We start from the raw sequence: 20,832 nt of genomic DNA, 5'->3' as shown, positions 1-20,832 counted from the left end.
CTGATGGCGACATTATTATCGCAGAGACAATACAACAATAAGCGAAGTAAATAAATAACTTTAAATACAATTAAATTAATATATTTTATAAATTAAATTAAATAATTATATTTTTGTTTGTAAAAAGGGTATCGTTTCCGTGACTATGAGCCCGAATTGTCACAAATACGTACACCAATAATAAATTAAATTCATATAAAACACCTGGGCAAATTATCTAATAATATAATAATAACAATAATAATACAGTATATTACTATAAATATGCAGATATATACTATATTATAGTTTACATAAAATATAATTAATAAAATATAAATACAAATTGGAAAAAATAATATATAGAATAACTAAAATATAAAATATAATTAATAAACTTTTACAAAATCTAATACATTCTGATAGTAAATAAGATTTTTAATATATATACTACTAATAATAATACAGTATTAAAAGTTAGTTATTTGTATGTACAGTAATATTAATGTCATAATATCCGACTATTTTTTTTTGTTTGTTTTTTTCTCAGAAAAGCAATGGTAATTCATCGCCCGTAAGGTTAGCATTCAATGTCAGACCGGTATCTTCAGTATCGGTGCTTACAATCAGTTCAACCTTTAGACTATCACTGGTGAGCTCTGCCAGTGCTGTTCGCATCTGTTGGATATCCAAAAACGGTTGTCCTCTTACTTGTGTTATGACTTCCCCCAAATATATTCTATTAAATAAAAAAATGTGATCAAAAAAAAGAAAAAATTTAGATAATTAATCCTAATTTGTCAATTATAGACAATTTATTTACAGTACAGCAACAATTACTACTCACTCTGTATCAGCATTGATCATATAATCTATAACTATATATCCATTATAAGTTTCCTCCAATAGTAAACCTAATCTCCGGTCACTGGCCGTACCCATTGAATAGATGTTTCGACGATCAGTCGATAGGAACTCATGTTCTGCATAATGTCGTCCTCGCTCTAGAAATGCTATATCAATATATTAATAGTATATTATGTGCCAAAAAAAATCATAGATATTTTTCCACAATAAAGATATTAACATAAATTATATTTAAATATGTATTTATCTATACATACATATCATTGTTTTCGATGGTTTTGCAAAGCCTCCGATATTACTGCCGGCAAAATTAATACCAATACAATTGCAATCAATATCTATAATTGGACCACCCGAACATCCCTTTACAATAGTAGCTGAATGTATAACTTGTAGCTGATCCATGGTATAGGGCAAATAGGTGATAGTATAATCGCTAAAATTTAAGCCAATTGTTCCACTTTCATTAATCATACCCGAAAACACTGTGTAAAAACAATCTCCATTTCCATAGTCGGCTACTAGTTCGCCAAACTGCGGTTCCCGATCGCATAGCTTCATGGCCTCATATACACCAAATTCGGGCGGATGATCCCTGAGCCTAATAAGTGCCAAATCGTTGTGATCTTCAACGTATAGTACGTCTGCATCCAATGGCATTGACAGTAGTTGCCTGATATCAACAAATCTAGTCATCGATAAGCCAATGAACGACAATAGACGCAAATACACAATTTCATGACCACGGACTACATGAGCATTGGTTAGAAACAGTTTATCCTCCTTATGAACACAGATACCGGTTCCGAGATTTGTATCAGTCATACCAAAATTCTCTTCGTCCTTTTCCAATCCGAAAATCATACAGACATTACTTACGCACTTTGTTCGGATCAAACTCGGATTGATATAAGTGAGGTCAGGGTCACCACTATCATCATCACTCCAACCATTTCTATCATTGTCAGTGTCCATCATATATGAAATTCTAAGCCAAGCGTTACTACGTTGCTGTTGTTGTCGTCGTCTACGATATGGTCGATCATTATCATCAATATCTTCTATTGTCTGATGCAATCTAAACACTGTTCCCATTAGCGGTGCCGGTATTGTTGACAACTTTCCTATAAATCTGTTGAAATTGAAATTGTTTGTCATATTATTTATTATTATTATTTTTACATTTGATATAACCTTTTTATTGTCCACATTTTGAATTGGATTTGAATTGAACACAACTAAATAAATAAATAACTTTTACTAAAATTTACTATCAATTACTAAACATTGTTACCTGTAATATTATCTATAGTTTAAATAATTTAAATCTATAATACTATTGTATAAAATTTGTAACTAATTGTTAAATTATTAAATGTATTCAATTGATTATTAATAATTTAAAATTTTTTAAATATGTATCGCACGTGCAAAATTATCAATTGATATTTACATTATTAATTACACGTGTGGAAATCTATGTCTATTATTATCAATAAATAATAATACTATAAATTTAATTTTTTTGTTTTTTATTAATTACATTAGGATTTCTACCCAAATAAATAATTTTGTTGTTGTATAAAATGTATATACAATATTTATTAATTAATTAATTAAAATTATATTTAATAATTTATAATATGATTGATGTTAGTTAAATGTTACAATTAGATTAAATTATAATTTAATTATCCACAGATGTTGTGAAATATTATAATTTTTATTACTCTTACTTTAATACATAATATTATTAATTAAAATATCTAAAAATATTACAGTTATCTATCTCTACATATTTCATTGGAAAACTTGCAATAATTACAATATAATATATAAATAATATAGTACTACAAAAAATTGTTTATTTAGTTTATTGTTTATTTATTGAATATGACTATTATATAATAATATAAATTATTTGTTACACAATAGGAAGTAAATTATTTTTTTGTTAAGAGATTATACTTTTTTTTTTAATTTCCTGTTTATTTCTGTTTAAAAAAATATAACAAAAATTTGTTATTAATATATTTTTTAAAAATTAACTTAACTAGTAAAGTGTATTATTTATACTAAATTTTATATAAAAACTATTATACTTTATACTGTATTATAAATAATTTTTTTTCTCAAAATATAATGTTTAACTTAAATTCACTTTTAATAAGAATATATCTTATTATTATTACAACATCGATGATAACATTATCACCATTACTGGGACATTACACTAATGATCAACGAAGTAAATAACTTTAATATAATATTATAATTTTTTTAAACCAATTATTTATTTAATTTTTTGTTTGTTTCCCAAAGGGTATCGTTCCCGTGACTATGAGCCCGAACTGTCACAAATACCTACATCCTTAATAGATCATATATAACAAGTGGAAAGTTATCTATAATAATAATAATAATAATTTTTTTAAAAACTTTTTTTTTATTACAATATGATATACAGTATATACAGTGTGTATATTACAGTATATTATTAATTAATTTTATATAAAATATTTATTTATATATATTAAAATTAGTTAATTTTAATTATTTAATAAATTATTCTGATTGATGTCAGTTATGTATTATTGTTACAATTTGTATATAATATGCTATATTATTGATTTAAATAATTTTTATTATCACTTATATGTTGTGAAATATTATCATATATTTTGTAATACTGTGTGTATTTTTATACGGTATAAGTAAAGATAAATCATGATATTTATGATAATGAAACGTAAAAATAGAGACAGTATTTCATACATAATAATGAAAAATATTTACAAAATCATCAATTTATTACTTTTTATGAATTTAATCTATACTTTTTTTTAAAAAATAATAAATGAATCTATTGATAAATAAATGAATATATAAAAACAATTTTTTTTAAATAAACAAAGTTTTACTAAATTTATGTCATAGTATTTAAAGATTTAAATATTATTTAAGATTATATTAGATTTCATTGGAAAAGTCGCAATAAATACTACTACTATTGATAATAATATTTTTTTAAAACTTTATTTAGTTAATAATTGATTGAGAATCCTATGATATAATACTATAAATTATTTGTCACACAAACGGAAATAAAGTTTTTTTATGTTTGAGAAATAATACTTTTATAAATCCTGTTCAACAAAATCTAATTTATTATTTATATAAAAGTTTATTAAGTAAAATATTATTTACATATAAATATAATGTTTTCAAAATTTATATTAAATCCCTATTTAACAATATGTGTCATCATTACAACATTGATGACATTATCATCACTGGGACAGGAGGTGGACAATCAAAGAAGTAAACAATTTTTTGGCATACAATAAAAATAATATAAAAAATTAATTGAAACAATTATTATCATTATTTTTGTCGCAATAAAATGTTTGTTATTTTTAAGTGTATCGTTCCCGTGACTATGAACCCGAACTGCCACAAACGCGAACATCAATTGATCGTAATGGCAATAAAAACAAGACGGCACCGGGAGGTCAAATAATACCGACGGTAGTGTTTCCCGATTCACCATTGTCATCAGACGGGCGATCGTCAGCATCGGAACCGTACGGATGTTCCCGATGTTTGGACAAAAATTTGTTGCTTCACTATCGGGAAATGAATTGCACGCCAATTACGGGAGAGTTTGTCTGCCGTAAGCCGTGTCCGAAATACTATGTTTGTCCGAAAAAACGTGATCCAATCGATCAGACAATCAGGGGTTTGTATTGTAAATGTTTTTAAAAGAGTTTTTTTTAAATAAAATATATTTTTATTTGTTAAACAGGCTGTGAATATCGCGGTCGGGTTTATGGTATTGGAGATCAACTATCGCTGGACAACCCGTGCAAAAGGAACTGCTATTGCGATGCCAATGTCGACACATACACCAACAGATCACAGCCGACCATCAGATGTGCTGAAGTTGATTGTATTAATCGGCAAACAGCAGGCGGTAGTAAAACAAACTGTTTCAATGTATATGAGCCAAACAAATGTTGTCCGCGATTACACTGTCCCAGTGTTTCAGAATCGCAAACCAAGTGTCTGTATCATCAAAAAGAGTACCGATTAGGTGAAACCATATACTTGAAAGAGGATCCCTGTCTACAGTGCACCTGTACCAAAGACTGGAATCCTCGTTCACCAATTAATAACAGCACCGGTAACTGTCAGCCAGTCAAATGTTATATGGACTCTAATGAGAAATTCAGGGCCGGCTGTGTTCCCATTTACTATGAGAACAGGTGCTGTCCTATCGACTATCACTGCCGTAAGTACTGTCAATCCTATTCATCTACAGTATTATAGAAATAATATTATTGATCCCACAATTGTCATCTGCACTGTCAATCATAGCGCCACCCGAAGAGCACTATTGCGTGTTTGGCAACAAAAAGTATCAAATCGGCGAAACACTGGACACTATCGGTCGCAATGATCGGACTCAATGCCAATGTCTTGTACCGCCACAGTTGACATGCATTGAAAGGCCATCATTGAAAAGAAATGGTACTCAAGGGTCGATTAATCTTCAACTAAGACGACAAACCATCAATGAAAAGACTAGTTTATTGTCGTCGTCGTCTTCGGCGGCCAACAACAACAGTTTGTCCACTAATAAACAGTCGTCGATTGTCTTTGAAAACGATCAGCCAAAGTGTCCACCATTTTTACCGCAAGGACTGATGTGCGCCGGTGTTAACTGTACGACAGTATTGGATACAAACGGATGCCAGACATGTTCCTGCCTTTACGACTGTCCTATCCTAAAGTGTAAGCCCGGCTGTTATCTATCGGTGACCACTCCTGGCCAGTGTTCAAAGTGTTCGTGCAATTAACTAAAAAGAATAATTATTATTATTATATTATTCACATTAATCTGTAATATGATTGAAATTTTGTCATATAATGGCCTAAATAATGACAATAAAAGTCAGTAAAATAAACAAATTATTTGTTTAATTTTATTATACAATATAAATATAATCCATATTTTACTAAAACGAACAAAATTATATGAATATATCATAAATAAAATAAATAATTAAAAAAAATATAATTTAGATATAAATTTTATAAATATAAAACTAAAAGTTAAATTTAAAATATAATGTACCAATAATTAAGAAGTTAGTAAATGTAGTAAAAATCACAAAAATAGTAGAAAAATCTAAAAAATAATTTGTAATAATTATAAGAAAAATATAAATTTTGTTAAATATATGTTATTAAAAAACAACGGAAACGACAACTTAATCGACTTCAGCATCAAAAAAGTCATTGTCGTAATCATTATCTCCATCAGCAATAGTCGTAACTTTTGGGATATCAATCGTCAAATGAGAGGCCATCCGTGTACTCAACTCCTGGTCATTAACAGCACTACAATCGACAGACATTTGATCATTAGTCTCATTGTCGTCGTCGTCGTCGTCGGCGGACAGCTCATCATCGCTACTACACTGTGATTGTTCATCCAAAGTGGTATCGGTATCAACATCGGCATCGCAACCATCTGAAGCCATCGTCACCGGCGACCGTTTGCCGACATACTTGTCGATCAGGTCGTTAAAGTGATCCATTAATATACCGGTCAGTTCGCCAAACTCTTCGATCATGTCCTGCTTCCAGTCGGTCAACTCATGGCGCAACTGCTGAACCTCTTCGATCAGTTTGGCCATCATTTCGTTTGACACCCACTGTCCGCCTTCTGAAGCCAAACCCGTGGTGGCCATTGTCGAAGTGGTTGCCGCTATCGGTGCCGATTCTGACATTTATTATCTGTCAAAACAGTAAATATTCAATACTTTTTTTCGGATGGATGGATATCTATTGATATTTATTGATGGATAAAACAGACAAACAATTGATGAAAAATCGGTTAATAAATAACTGCAAACAACAACAAAAGAACGAATTGAATTGAATTGAATTGCAATTTACAGTTGAATTGAAATCAAATACCTGTAATAAACCAAAAATCTTTTCATTACAATTGTTGTAATCGCGTGTAATATGTATTAACATAAAATTATAATCAAAAATGAAAATTTTTAGTTTATTTTATTCATTTTTTTTAGATAATTACAAATAATACACTATCACTGATCTATCATAGTCTAACATAGTCTATCAGTTATTTACAGTATATACAAAATCATGAAATATATATATATAAATACATCACAACTTATTTTAAACGTCACCTGTATTTATCAGACAACGGCATACCCGTCATTGGTGGTGACCATTGTAACAGTCAATTGTTTGGATTTTTTAGTATGCACCTTATATACATGCGATTTCAGTGTACGCTTTGTTACATAGGACTTGTCACAGCCGGGCCACTCGCACCGGTAGCTCAGCTGAGCAGTGTGTACGTTCATATGGTCCAACATGTCGGCCCGTGTGGAGAACTGGCGCTCACAGCCGTACCATTCGCACGGAATACGATCGGCATTATGTTGTGTCATTCGGTGACGTTTGATCTCTTTGGATGAGGAAAACTGTTTGTCACAATCGACGCATCGATAGGGTTTCGTGTGCCAGAGTCGGTGCTGGGCTAACACAGCCGGCGATTTGGCCCGAAAGTCGCAACCGGGAAACTCGCAGCCAATCCACGGAACATCAGGAAAATTATCCGGATGTCGGCGCAAATGATGTAACGTCATCTGAGTTTCAGTTTTGAATACTTGTGCGCAGCCGACACAGCATTTGTACGGTGTTTCGGTGTCGTGCGATCGCTGATGAGTTTCCAAACGTTTCTTCAAACCAGTAGTATAGCTACAACCGCTGTGCAGACACCGGTAGGTAGCCTTATGGTGGTTGACGTGACTACGAAAATAGGTATAATCTTTGAACGACTTGCCGCACCCCTCATGCGTGCACTGGTAGGTGAAGCCAGTGTGCGCCAGTTTATGGCGTTCCAAAACATTTGGATGTTTGTATTCTTTGGCACAACCGGGCCAATCGCACCGATACTTTTCGCACTGGCCGTCCAATGTTTCGCTCGATCCATGTGTGGATTTCTGGTGTTTCCTCACCAAATAGGCGGTACCAAAGTGTTTACCACAAACAGGACATTCGTGAGCCCTGATATGAATGTTCCGGTGTTCGGTAATCTTGAGCGCAGACTTACTTCTTACATCGCATCCGTTGTGTCCGCACTCGATCCACGGCACGTCGGGAAACTGTTCGGGATGTCTGCGCAATTGGTGGGCTTGCATTTGGTCATCGGTTTTGAACACCTGTTCGCAGCCACTGAGCATACATTTGAATGGCGTTTCTGTTACGTGACTTTTCAGATGCGACTCAATACGAGACTTTAGACCACTCGAGTAACTGCAGCCTTCATGCGGACACTGATGAGTATTCTTATGATGGCTGAGATGATTGCGAAAATAGGTGTACTCTTTGTAGGACTTGCCGCAGCCCTCGTGCGTGCACTGGTAGGTATGGCCCTCATGCATTAGTCGATGTTTTTTCAATGTATATTCGGCCAGATATTCTTTATCACAACCGGGCCAATCGCACCGATACTTGACACTTGACACACCGGCTATATTGTTAGCGATATCCTCCTCCTCCTGTCCCTCACCGGTATGTAACCGGTGCCGCAATTTGCATGCCTTTAACTGTTTGGCAGTAGCGTACCGTTTGTCACACTCTAAACAAACGTGTCGTTTTGTATGCGATGCCGTGTGACCAGCCATCGATGTGTGTGACTTTGTACGAAAATCACAGCCCGATTCGGGACACTCGATCCACGACACGTCCACCAAACAGTCGGGATGTCGTCGAAGTCGATGTTCGCGCAACAGATCATCAGTTTTGCACTGTTTGTCGCATCCGTTTAACAAACATCGAAACGGTGTGTCTGTAATATGACTTTTCATATGAGACTCAAGTCGCTGCTTTAGGCCAGTCTGATATTGGCAGCCCTCTCTTGGACACCGTAACGTATTTTTATGGTGATTTACGTGACAACGAAAATAGCTATAATTGCCAAACGATTTATCACAGTCTTGGTTCGGGCACCGGTATTTGAAGCCCCGGTGCGTTAGTCTATGTTTATTCAATACGTATTGACTGTTATAGACTTTTATACATCCCTTCCAATCGCACCTAAACTTATGGACAATTGTTGTTATCTGTTGTCGTTTCACCGGTAGATTCACTGTCGTCTTCACTGATTTTCTCTGGATATCACTTCTTAAACTGTATCTAACATTAGTGTTGTTGTTGTTGTGATCACCGGCTGATCCATACTTGACATCATCGCAATCGACTACAACTGCTTCATAGTCTTTCTCTACCTCTCTGTTTCTATTCTTCTCGGTCTTAACGAAGCGCTGTTTTTTCTGGTGATGATTATCACCAGTAATGGTATGTCTGGTTGTTGTTTGACATTCTTTATCCAAATATCTTGAATTCATATCATCTGAAGATACAAACAACCAAATAGTTAATAAGAAAAAAAATGTATAAATTGCTTTAAAATCTTACGATTAATGTCTTCATCGATGACAACCTCACAGTCGTTGTCGTCACTCAAAGACATCAATTGTTGTCTCATTTGTCTCAAGTCTTCATCAAATTCAACACTAATTTCATCGATAGTTTGCAATTCATTCAATAATTTTCGGTATTTTTCGGCAAACAATTGATATCTCATTAAATTATTTGCTAAACATTGGACTTCACGTCTCAATGCGTTAACCATTGAATACAATTGATATCGACTTAAATCACACAACGATTGCATCTTTTTTTTTGGTTGTATTTTAACAGTTGATTACATTTAAAATTAAAATAATTATTATTAGAAAGTATTTTTATCACAGCATTAATAATGACATTAAAAATGTTAGTAAAATAATATTATTAATGAAAAAAAAACTTTAAATCTATTAATACATTAAACTGTTATTTATTAATACTGTATATTGAATGTGATGTAATTGAATGTCATAAATAATGTTTCATATAATAAGTTTGTCCCCCAAATAAACACTATATTAATACTAACACTATTGTAACAGTAAATAAAATACTGTATTATATATTTAAGAACATTATTATTGTTTGTGTGCTATAATACTCACTATTATTATATTAATACTATAATAATAATAATAATAATATGCATTCAATACCTATACACTGTATAATACAGTACTTTATGAATACAGTAATAATAATAATAATAATAATAAAAAGCAATTTATTTATGTATTTATTATTATTTTGTTGATTGACTTTCACTTTCAACACATGAATAATACTTTTCGTAAACAACAGAAAATCATTAAACAATTATTGTATGGTTTGACTGAAGAGAACTCATTGATCACTATTGTTGTTGTCTTCGTCTGTCATCATAAGTGATCATCAAATGAATTGACTAAACCTATTGATTGTTTAATTGATTGATTGATTGATTGAAGACATCTAAACACAAGTCTTTGTTTGTTTGGTGTATGTGATCATTGATTTGATCCCATCGTATATATCATATTCACATTGCGATTCTTCTTCTTTGCCGTCATCCTCATTGTCGCCATTGATGGACATCAGACACCATATGAATAATGTCCGCCAAAACAACAACTATCTCCATCATAATCACAATACTGTTGTAGCCGATGCCATGGCGGCCACCAATCGGCAAAAGTCTGTTGTCGGCCACCATCACCACCACGTTGTTGCCCATCATCACGAAGACCCGCCTCTTCAGATGCCACTATCGTTGAGCTTACCATTCAAGACGTCACACGAAAGTCTCAGGATTATTGCCGAAGCCGTACAGCGATCTCAATCCATACTAAGTGGACAGCCATTGCAACCATCCACTGGTGTTGCCGTTGCCGCCACTACTGCTGCTGCCGCCGTTGCTTGCGGTCAACTAAACAATTATACTAAGTGTTTGATGGCTGGTTGTCATTATGTGACCGACAGTAACCAATCGGTAACTAAACACATGCAAGCGGTTCACGCCGTAACACCGTATGAGTGTCGGTATCCTGAATGCGGCCAAATGTTGTCCACAAAACCCGAACTGGACAATCATATGAAGGCTATACACTTTAAGAAACAGTATGTCTGTACAGCTATCGGTTGTGGCAAACAATTGAAAAGTCTGTGGAGTCTTAACCGTCATTTGATGACCCATTCGGGCGAAAAACGATTCAAGTGTTCAGTTGATGGATGCGGCTATCAGGCCATCCAGAAACGTCATCTGATGGCCCATATGTACAAACACTATGGACTGAAACCGTTTCAGTGTAGACACCAGACGTGCGGTAAAACATTTGCCACAATTACCTCATTGCGTACTCACGAGTCGGAGATACACGCATCGGCCGAAACCCGATACGTGTGCGACGTTTGTAACGCTGTACTCAAAACTCATCGATATTTGTTGACACACAAGAAAAATCATTACAACACCGACGCTCTCGATGGCGATGGCATTGGTGGCGGCGGTAGTGGTACTGGTGGTAAACGACGAAAACAGAGGTCGCAAAAGTCTAATGGCTTACATTTGCCGCTGTCGGCCGCTAACAGAGCTTCGCTAAAACAATTGATGCGTAAATAGTGTCCAAAAAATAATTGATTAATTAATCAATTTATTGGTTGTGTGTCCACTGAAATTATAGTTCAAACATTAAATAAATAAATAATAATAATAATAAACATTTTTGTATAAATACCGTATTATTCAAATACATATAAAAAAAGTATATAACAAAACATATATTAATTTTTATAATTATTATTTGACATTTCATTTTTATTATTTACCTTTAAAAAATTTTTTTTGAGTCTCATTATATCAAATGAAATCTACTGAACAAAATGAATACAAAACTTTTTTTTTTTATATATATCATATTCTACAGTATTATTAGTATAATAATAATAATAATATTTTTACATTAAATCATTCATAATATTATTATAAAACAATTTGTAATTAATTATTAATCAATAAAATAGACTTTTTCATTCATTAATTGTATTTTGTTTTTTCCAAAAATAAAATATAACAAATGTATAATTACTATTATTTTATCTATTAATTTTTTATACCACAATTAGATTATAGCAAAAAAAATGATTATTTAATACCGAAATGATAAACCTACCGCTTCAATAGTGGTAACGGGTGTTACTAAAGCACAGGTAGATTATTATTATATTATCACATCTATATAACAAAATAATTATTGTATGATTACAGTAATGTGATTACGAATACAGCTATGAATATATTATATCAAAATAATAAACATTAAAGTCATATGTTTTTACATAAATTAATTATGCAATAATATTATGTGTTTGTTTGTTATTCAATACGATTAGCATAAACAATGCTGTAATACCTGTACTACTTATATATTGTAAACAACATATTGTATGTATGTTTTTTTTGGTGATAAAATATCAATAATTGTTGCACTTATTATAAATACATTATTTTGTTAATTTTTCAAATTAAAAACAATTTTAAATTTTTTATCACATATATTTATAGTACAGTAGTGTGAGATTATTAGCATTAAAAATTGTTGATTGATTGATTGACAATTATAATTTACGGTAATATGATTTTGCAATTGATTTACCTATAAAAATAATTATTATTTCTGTATTATCACAAAAAAATATCATACTTACCTTAGATATACTGTTTATTATTTTTTTTTAAAAAAAGTTTAATATATTTTTAGTTAAATAATTCTAAATAATTTTAACTATAGATATCTTTAAATAGTTTTTTTTTAAATTTTTATTTAAGTAATTTTAATAATATACCTGAATTTATAAAATAAACATAATAATAAAATAACTTAACATCATATAAGGAAATAAATAAATAAATAATATAATCCATTAACCAATCCTACAATATATGATACGACATCCCGAGAACACCACCCATCTAAAAGTTGGCCACAAGTTTAGCCTTTTTCGTATGGACTCTATAGAGATGAGCTTTGACCGAGTGTTTGGTAATAAACGATTTGTCACAACCGGGCCAATCGCATCGGTAGCTTTCTTGACCAGTGTGGACATTCATGTGGTCGAGCATTTCGGCTCGGGTGGTAAACTGGCGTTCGCAGGCATACCATTCGCAGGCAATTCGTACGGCATTGTGATGAGTGATCCGATGTCTGTGCAACTCTTTTGACGACTGACACCGTTTATCGCAATCTGTGCACTGGTAGGGTTTGATATGCCAGGCCCGGTGCTCGCGTATGGCTATACTGGTCTTTGCCCGATAATCGCAGGCGGGAAAGTCGCATCCAATCCAAGGTGTATCAGGAAACTCGTCCGGATGTATGCGAAGCTGATGATTGGACATTTGCAGCTCAGTCTTGAATACCTGTTCGCAATCGTTGATACCGCACCTGAACGGTGTGTCTTTGACATGTTTGTTCATATGAGAGCGCAGATACTTTTTGCTACCCGTTGTGTACTGGCAGCCATCGTGCGGACATCGGTGCGTACCTTTGTGATGATTAACATGATTACGATAGGATGTATAATCGCTAAAAGATTTGCCACACTCCCGGTGCCGGCACTGGTACTGGTAGCCAGTGTGCATCAGGCGATGGCGTTTCAAGTAGAACGTATCACGATAAACCTTATCACAACCGGGCCAATCGCACCGGTGTTTTCCTACTTCACTACCACCAACACCACCATTACCATCGATGTCATCACTGATATTGTGTTTCTCCAGACAACCCTTCATCTGTTTTGCCGATGCATAGCGTTGGCTACACTTCTGGCATTCGTACGGTTTTTTATGCCATATCTCGTGACAGTTCATAGCGTTCGGCGATTTTGTCTTATACTCGCAGCCCGGATACGAACAGTTCATCCACTGGACGTCCGCCAACGAGTCCGGATGTTTTCTTAGCTGATGAGCGCGCATATTGTCTTCTGTTTTGAATACCTGTTCGCAGTCATCGATGTTGCACTGGAACGGCGTATCTTTGATGTGACTTTTCTCATGCGATAACAAATATCTTTTGACACCCGAACTATATGAACAGCCATCGTGTCGGCACTTATAGGTATTCTTATGATTCTGGATGTGTTTGCGAAACGTATAGTAATCGACAAACGATTTGTTGCAACCCGTGTACGAGCACTGATACTTAACACCTTTGTGCGACATCAGGTGTCGTTTAAATACAAATGCGTTTCGATATTCGCGACTACAACCGGGCCAATCGCACTGGTATTTTAGAGCAGATTCTCCATTAGACGACTCGATCTCGTGTCGCGATTCACAGCCGCGAACACCATTAGCCGTGGCGTACCGTTTGCCACATCTGCCGCATTCATGCGGTTTTGTATGAGTCAACGTATGGACAGTCATACTGTTCGATGACTTTGTCCGAAACTCACAGCCCGGCTCCGGGCACGGCATCCACTTGACATCAGGCATCTCATTCGGATGTCGTCTCAAGACATGTGCTTTCATGTGATCATCGGTTTTAAACTGTTGTCCGCATCCATCGATCGTACACTGAAACGGTGTTTCAGTCAAATGGCTTTTCAGATGAGATTCGTAAAACTTTTTAACACCCGTAGTATAGGTACAGCAGTCGTGTTTGCACTGATAGGTATCGCTATGATGTTTCAGATGCTTTCTATATGATGTGTAATCAACAAACGATTTGTTACAATCCTTATACGAGCACTGGTATGTAACGCCCCGGTGCTGTAGTATATGTTTATGTAGAACATATCGACACTTATACTCTTTCTCACAGCCCGTCCAATCGCACCGATACTTGCCGTTTGATTGGCGTTTCACTACTATCGGCTGTTCCAGCGATTCTTTACTGGTCTTAGTCATCACGGCTTTTGTCTGGATATCACATCTTATGTATTTCTTTTTCGTGGTATCACTTCTCGTGGATTTCTTATGGATACCATTTCTTAGAGTATTAGTATATTCTTCATCACTGTTGTCGTTATCATCATTGTCTTCATAGTCATCATCAGCGTTATCATCGTCACTAGTCTTGTAATTGACATCACAATCGACGACTACTTTTTCATAGTTGTCGTCATCGATATCTTTCTTAACATTTTTAATACAATCATTTGTTACGATAAGATTATCATTCATTGGATTAGCTGTTATTGTTGTTGTTTGACATTCTTTGTCCAAATATCTTGAATTCATGTCATCTGAAAACACAAACAAACAGTTAATCAATAAATAAATAGTTTTAAATGTAGTTAAAAAAATTGTCTTACGATTAATGTCTTCATCGATGACAACCTCACAGTCGTTGTCGTCACTCAAAGTCATCAATTGTTGTCTCATTTGTCTCAAGTCTTCATCAAATTCAACACTAATTTCATCGATAGTTTGCAATTCATTCAATAATTTTCGGTATTTTTCGGCAAACAATTGATATCTCATTAAATTATTTGCTAAACACTGGACTTCACGTCTCAATGCGTTAACCATTGAATACAATTGATATCGACTTAAATCACACAACGATTGCATTTTTTAAATAATTTTTTTTTTATTACAATTAAAATCTATTTTTATTAAAACTAAAACTTATTTTGCATAACATTTACAACAACAACAACAAAATATATTTACAATTTAAATAATAAATTAATATAAATATATAATAATAAATATCTTATTAAATAATAATAATAATAATGTTTAGTTGTCAACAAACAAAATCCAAATATTATAGTAAAGTCAATGACTTATAACTTACTATAAGTTTTACAGTAAACACAAATCATATGTATTATACACTGTATATACTGTACTAACACTAGTTGTAGTGTTTAAATGTCCCCAAAAAATATATATATGAAATAAATTATGACAATTAATGTATAGTAAAAACATATGCTATATATTGAAACATCATTGACACTCAAATTATATGTTATTTATTATTATTGTTGTATTAATAATAACAGTAATACAGTAATCACAACAACAAAAAACATATCACATATGATTTTTTGACTAAAAATTTTGTTTTTGATTTTGTTTTTTTATTATTAATAATTGTGTTTATAATTATAATAATAATTGATTTTTTTAAAAAAAAACAATGCAATCAATGGACGACTCGTTGTGTGATTTAAGTCGATATCAATTGTATTCAATGGTTAACGCATTGAGACGTGAAGTCCAATGTTTGTCATCCGATTTATTAAGATATCAATTGTTTGCCGAAAAATACCGAAAATTGTTGAATGAATTGAATGAAAATATCGGTGAAATTGGTGTTGAATTTGATGAAGACTTGAGACAAATGAAACAACAATTGATGTCTTTAAGTGATGACAACGACTGTGAGGTCGCCATCAATGAAGATACTAATCGTAAGACAATTGTTTGTTTTTTATGACATTTCAAATAATTTAGTGATTTATTGTTTTCAGATGACATGAATTTAAGATATTTGGACAAAGAATGTCAAACAACAACAACAACAACAAGTGATATGATTAATGAAGATATTGTTATCAAAAGTGAAAACACCGGCGAAGAAGATGACTACGAGGAAGTAGTGGTTGAATGTGATGTTAATTATGGATCCACTGTTGGTGATGACAACAACAACAACACCAATAGTGATGTCGACTATGATGACTGTTATTTCAAGACAGAGACCGACGACGACAAGTCACTGTTTGACTGCTATTTAAACAATCAACTGATGATTACTTCGTCGTCGGCGACATTCAAATGTGTTTACAACGACTGTCCCGTTGTTTGCCGATCGCAGGACGCACTCAAACAGCATCAGATCGGTCGCCATCCGGAACTCTGGCCAAACATTTCATGGAAAGTATGTCCTCAGACCGGCTGTTCCTATCGGACCAAACTGGCACTCGATATGTACAAACACGAGAGACGCCACTCGAAGCCACATAAATGCGATGTCTGTGGCAAAGGTTTTGCCTACAGTACAGCACTTCGGGTACACCAGAGGTCGCATAACAGTGCACTGAAAGTCCAGTGCCAGTGGCCGGGATGCGACCGATTGTTTTCAAGTAGAAACGATATGACCAAACATATGAACGTACACACTGTCGATGTAATCTATCCGTGCAATTGGCCCGACTGTGACAAACAGTTTGTGTTGCGTAAGTCACTAGAACAGCATATCGCCCGAATACATAAGGGTCGGGTAGACTACCGGTGCCGATGGCCTGGCTGTGACTATAAGACAACTAATCCGGTTAGATATCATAATCATCGGCAAAAACATGAGGGATCTCTACCGCTATATGAGTGCCAATACAGTGATTGTGTTTATAAGACTAATAATAAGTCGTCGTTTACTAAACATGTGAATAATAAACACACAAATAATTAATCGATTGTTTGTTTGATTGATTTTTTTGTTAATAATAATAATAATAATATTTATATTAATGTATATTATAATTAATTTTCGAAATAAATGTTATATATTTTTTTGGATATAATGAGTTTATTTTGATCTGTATATTTATATACAGTATAATTAATTATTATACCGATAATTTTTTTCATAAATTCATAATTATGTTTAAATACCGTAAATTATGAAATAAAGGTAAAATGTGTTTTTATTTTATTTTTTTAAAACATCTACCGGTAATATATTTTTTATGGTATCTTAAAATATAGGTAAAAATTCCCAACCAGTGTTTATTAGTTAATTGAATCTATAGTATAGATACTAAAATACCTTTACACTATTTGTAATAATTACAAGTAAAAGTATAGATAATGTAAAGGTATAATATATGTACTGTATATTAGAGTGTAGTAGTAGTAGTTTAGTAGTAGTAGTAGTAGTGTAGTAGTAGTGGTAGTCGTAGTAGTAGTGGTAGTCTTAGTAGTAGTGGTAGTCGTAGTAGTAGTGGTAGTCGTAGTAGTAGTAGTAGTCTTAGTAGTAGTGGTAGTCGTAGTAGTAGTGGTAGTCGTAGTAGTAGTAGTAGTCTTAGTAGTAGTGGTAGTCGTAGTAGTAGTGGTAGTCGTAGTAGTAGTAGTAGTCTTAGTAGTAGTGGTAGTCGTAGTAGTAGTGGTAGTCGTAGTAGTAGTGGTAGTCTTAGTAGTAGTGGTAGTCGTAGTAGTAGTGGTGGTCGTAGTAATGATGACAATGTTTTTTAATGATTACATTAATCAATTATCTTGATTCAGATGATAAAGATAATACTGTAGTACTAATAATCTTAATCCAAATAAACATTTGAATCAACAGAAGCAAAACACAGGCACTGGTAGTAAAAAAAAATTAGTAGTCAAACAATTTGTTTATGACTATCCATATAAATAACATGAATGTTCAAAAGTATACACATTGATTGGTAATTGTTTAACAATAATTGAATGCTAACCCATCACCAAATGTCTACCAGTGATCTAAATAAATAATTGTTTCAAAAGATTCAAACAAACAAAAAAAAGACAGATCTGATTAAACATTGATAGAGAGATGTCATTATATTATAAAAATTAATTATCAAATGTCATAATAATAAGGGCTGTCAATTCAAAACAATTTCTAAACAATTATTTGCTAATCTTTAAAAAAAATGCAAACATTATGAGGAAGAATATCATTTAAATGTGATTACAATGAATGCAATGGTGTATTTAAAACTCATTTAACCTAACATAACTAACAAAAAAAAAATAATTAAGTAAATGTATACTAATTTTTTTATACTGATGTATTGAATACTAATGATACTAATTTTAAATTATGATTTTTGTAAATTATTTATTAAAAATAATAATTATAGTAAATTATATATTAATATATATATTAATAGCATGTTATTTATATATAGAGTGTATTAATTTTAATTGCTATATTTAAACCTTTTTATTTGTTTTGTATTCAATAATAATTTTTGTTTTTTTTTTGAATATTTATAATAAGCGCGCCTAGTTGACTTTAATCTATATAATTTTTTATATTGGCGCAAAGTGGGGCTAAAATCAACTTGTTCAATTTACATTCAAACACTAGCAATCAATGACAAATAAAAAAAATATTGATTATCATTGTGAGGCCAAAAAATAAAACAATTATTTTTTTTAAACCGGTTACTTTTAAAAAAGTTTTTATACATTAAATATAAAACATGTCATTAAATGCTTATCCATTGTATAGTTTAAGTCGATGTGAATTATATTCAATAATTAATACATTGAGACGTGAAGTCCATTGTTTAACAACCGATTTAATGAGATATCAGTTATTAACAGAAAAATATGAAACATATCTACAATTTATTGATTCAACTCATAAAACAATTGATGAAAATTTATTGAAAACTCAGATTAACTCATTGATTGTCACCAAAAGCTGTTCCGTGTCATTGAAAACATTAAATAACAATAAAGAGATTTACAGTCATTATAACGGTAGTTATATATTTAATTTCATTTTATATATTATATATATATATATATTGTATTTTTTAGATCTTAAGTCAATTGCTTGTCAAACAAGTGTTGAATCACAAGATGTTTGGACACAAACTGATGATAAGTCAAGAAATATCAATGAATTATATAATGTCAAAACTGAAGACATTAATGATAACAACAACAATAATCAGATGAATGTATTAAAAGAGTTAAATACATTGAAAATATTGATTAACAAGATATTGGACATGAAGTCGAAGACCACTGAAGACACTGATCTATACAATGTTAAAGACATTAAACAATTTGTGAAGAAAGAACTAGCGATAGACTGTCATAAAAGTAATGATATCTTAAATTAAATTATTTAATTCAAGTTTTAATTTTTTTTAAATTTATATTATAGTGAATACTATTATTAAAATGGAAACTAAAGAAGAGTCGACACAAACTTCTGATATTAGTATAAAATGTGAAGAAATAGATGACATTATTGTTGATAACAATCGCTTGGATATCAATGAAGAACTACAAACTAAATCACATAAAACTCTTGTTAAAGAGATTTACAATAAATTAAAAGGTAATTATAATTTCATTCAAATATATAATTTATATATAAGTTATTTAATTTTTTAATTATTACCAAAATTTTTATTTAGATTTCGATAAAATTAATAGTCAAAAGTGTATTCAGAAATCATTATCAGATCTTAAAAAAATGATTAACGATTCCAATAAACTTAACAATAATAAAGATACCAATCATTTAGCCGATATTAGTAGTCAATCGGCAGCAAACAATTTGCAGAAAATCACTGATGAAGAAGAAGACATGGATCAGTCAGACAATAGTTTTTCGATAATAACTTTGCCAGCAATTGGTACCACCGATATAGTCACTCATACCGGTAATAATAATAATAATAATGATAATGCTAACAATGTACCAAATAATTGTCAAATAAATGTTGGACAACTAGTCTGTAAGTGGCAAAACTGTGGACAGATATTTACAACTGTCGAAGCATACAATGGTCATCAGCTGGAAATTCATGGCCCCATAATTATTAGTAGACAGTGTTTACAATTATATCCATTGGATACATCAACCTCTAAATTATTATTTAAATTTTATTGTATAAAATTATCGGACAAAACACTTAAATGTATTTATATGAACTGTAATCATATATTGAAGACATTTATTAGCCTAAAACAACATCAGATTCGTCAACATCATGAACTATACCCATACATGATATGGTTTAACTGTCCATACATTGGCTGTAAGTTTAGCTCAAAATTATCAAAAGATATATCATCGCATTTAAGACTACATACCAAACCATACAAATGTAATGAATGTGACCAACAGTTTGTATATAGTAATCAATTGAAAGCACATATGATTAAACATAACAGTATACAGAATATCAAATGTCAATGGTTTGGATGTAAAAAACAGTTTATTATTAAAAAACATATGATAATACATATGAAAAACAAACATATTG

General features: G+C 32.0%; 6 protein-coding genes across 6 annotated transcripts; 3 read left to right on the top strand and 3 right to left on the bottom strand.

The window, feature by feature from the left end:
- Window positions 1-499: 499 nt before the first annotated feature.
- On the bottom strand, window positions 500-2,180 carry LOC128960445 (periplasmic serine endoprotease DegP-like). Its single transcript, XM_054306529.1, has 5 exons — window positions 2,141-2,180; window positions 2,041-2,084; window positions 1,104-1,978; window positions 827-992; window positions 500-718 (listed from the first exon to the last, which is right to left on the bottom strand). Exons 2-5 carry the CDS (start codon window positions 2,055-2,057, stop codon window positions 526-528), a joined length of 1,251 nt encoding a protein of 416 aa, XP_054162504.1. The 5' UTR covers window positions 2,058-2,084; window positions 2,141-2,180; the 3' UTR covers window positions 500-525.
- Window positions 2,181-3,880: 1,700 nt separating this feature from the next.
- LOC128960444 (kielin/chordin-like protein) lies at window positions 3,881-5,776 on the top strand. The gene is made up of 4 exons (XM_054306528.1): window positions 3,881-4,167; window positions 4,268-4,585; window positions 4,652-5,137; window positions 5,224-5,776. The coding sequence occupies exons 1-4, from the start codon at window positions 4,065-4,067 to the stop codon at window positions 5,703-5,705; spliced, it is 1,389 nt and encodes a 462-aa protein (XP_054162503.1). The 5' UTR covers window positions 3,881-4,064; the 3' UTR covers window positions 5,706-5,776.
- Window positions 5,777-7,082: 1,306 nt separating this feature from the next.
- Window positions 7,083-9,639, bottom strand: LOC128960045 (zinc finger protein 761-like). The gene is made up of 2 exons (XM_054306108.1): window positions 9,373-9,639; window positions 7,083-9,307 (listed from the first exon to the last, which is right to left on the bottom strand). Exons 1-2 carry the CDS (start codon window positions 9,629-9,631, stop codon window positions 7,083-7,085), a joined length of 2,484 nt encoding a protein of 827 aa, XP_054162083.1. The 5' UTR covers window positions 9,632-9,639.
- Window positions 9,640-10,124: 485 nt separating this feature from the next.
- Window positions 10,125-11,527, top strand: LOC128960458 (zinc finger protein 143-like). The gene has a single exon (XM_054306548.1). The coding sequence runs from the start codon at window positions 10,433-10,435 to the stop codon at window positions 11,462-11,464; it is 1,032 nt and encodes a 343-aa protein (XP_054162523.1). The 5' UTR covers window positions 10,125-10,432; the 3' UTR covers window positions 11,465-11,527.
- Window positions 11,528-12,800: 1,273 nt separating this feature from the next.
- On the bottom strand, window positions 12,801-15,375 carry LOC128960441 (zinc finger protein 62-like). Its single transcript, XM_054306525.1, has 2 exons — window positions 15,154-15,375; window positions 12,801-15,084 (listed from the first exon to the last, which is right to left on the bottom strand). The coding sequence occupies exons 1-2, from the start codon at window positions 15,368-15,370 to the stop codon at window positions 12,815-12,817; spliced, it is 2,487 nt and encodes an 828-aa protein (XP_054162500.1). The 5' UTR covers window positions 15,371-15,375; the 3' UTR covers window positions 12,801-12,814.
- Window positions 15,376-15,918: 543 nt separating this feature from the next.
- Window positions 15,919-17,264, top strand: LOC128960044 (zinc finger protein 54-like). The gene is made up of 2 exons (XM_054306107.1): window positions 15,919-16,263; window positions 16,324-17,264. The coding sequence occupies exons 1-2, from the start codon at window positions 15,990-15,992 to the stop codon at window positions 17,262-17,264; spliced, it is 1,215 nt and encodes a 404-aa protein (XP_054162082.1). The 5' UTR covers window positions 15,919-15,989.
- Window positions 17,265-20,832: the final 3,568 nt, after the last annotated feature.

This window comes from Oppia nitens, unplaced genomic scaffold, assembly GCF_028296485.1.
Source record: "Oppia nitens isolate AA-2021 unplaced genomic scaffold, nextdenovo-longstitch-racon4-pilon3 scaffold4_pilon_pilon_pilon, whole genome shotgun sequence".
NCBI lineage: Eukaryota > Metazoa > Arthropoda > Arachnida > Sarcoptiformes > Oppiidae > Oppia > Oppia nitens.
The sequence above is the reverse complement of the archived record's forward strand: the minus strand, read 5'-3'. Positions and strand labels throughout refer to the sequence as shown.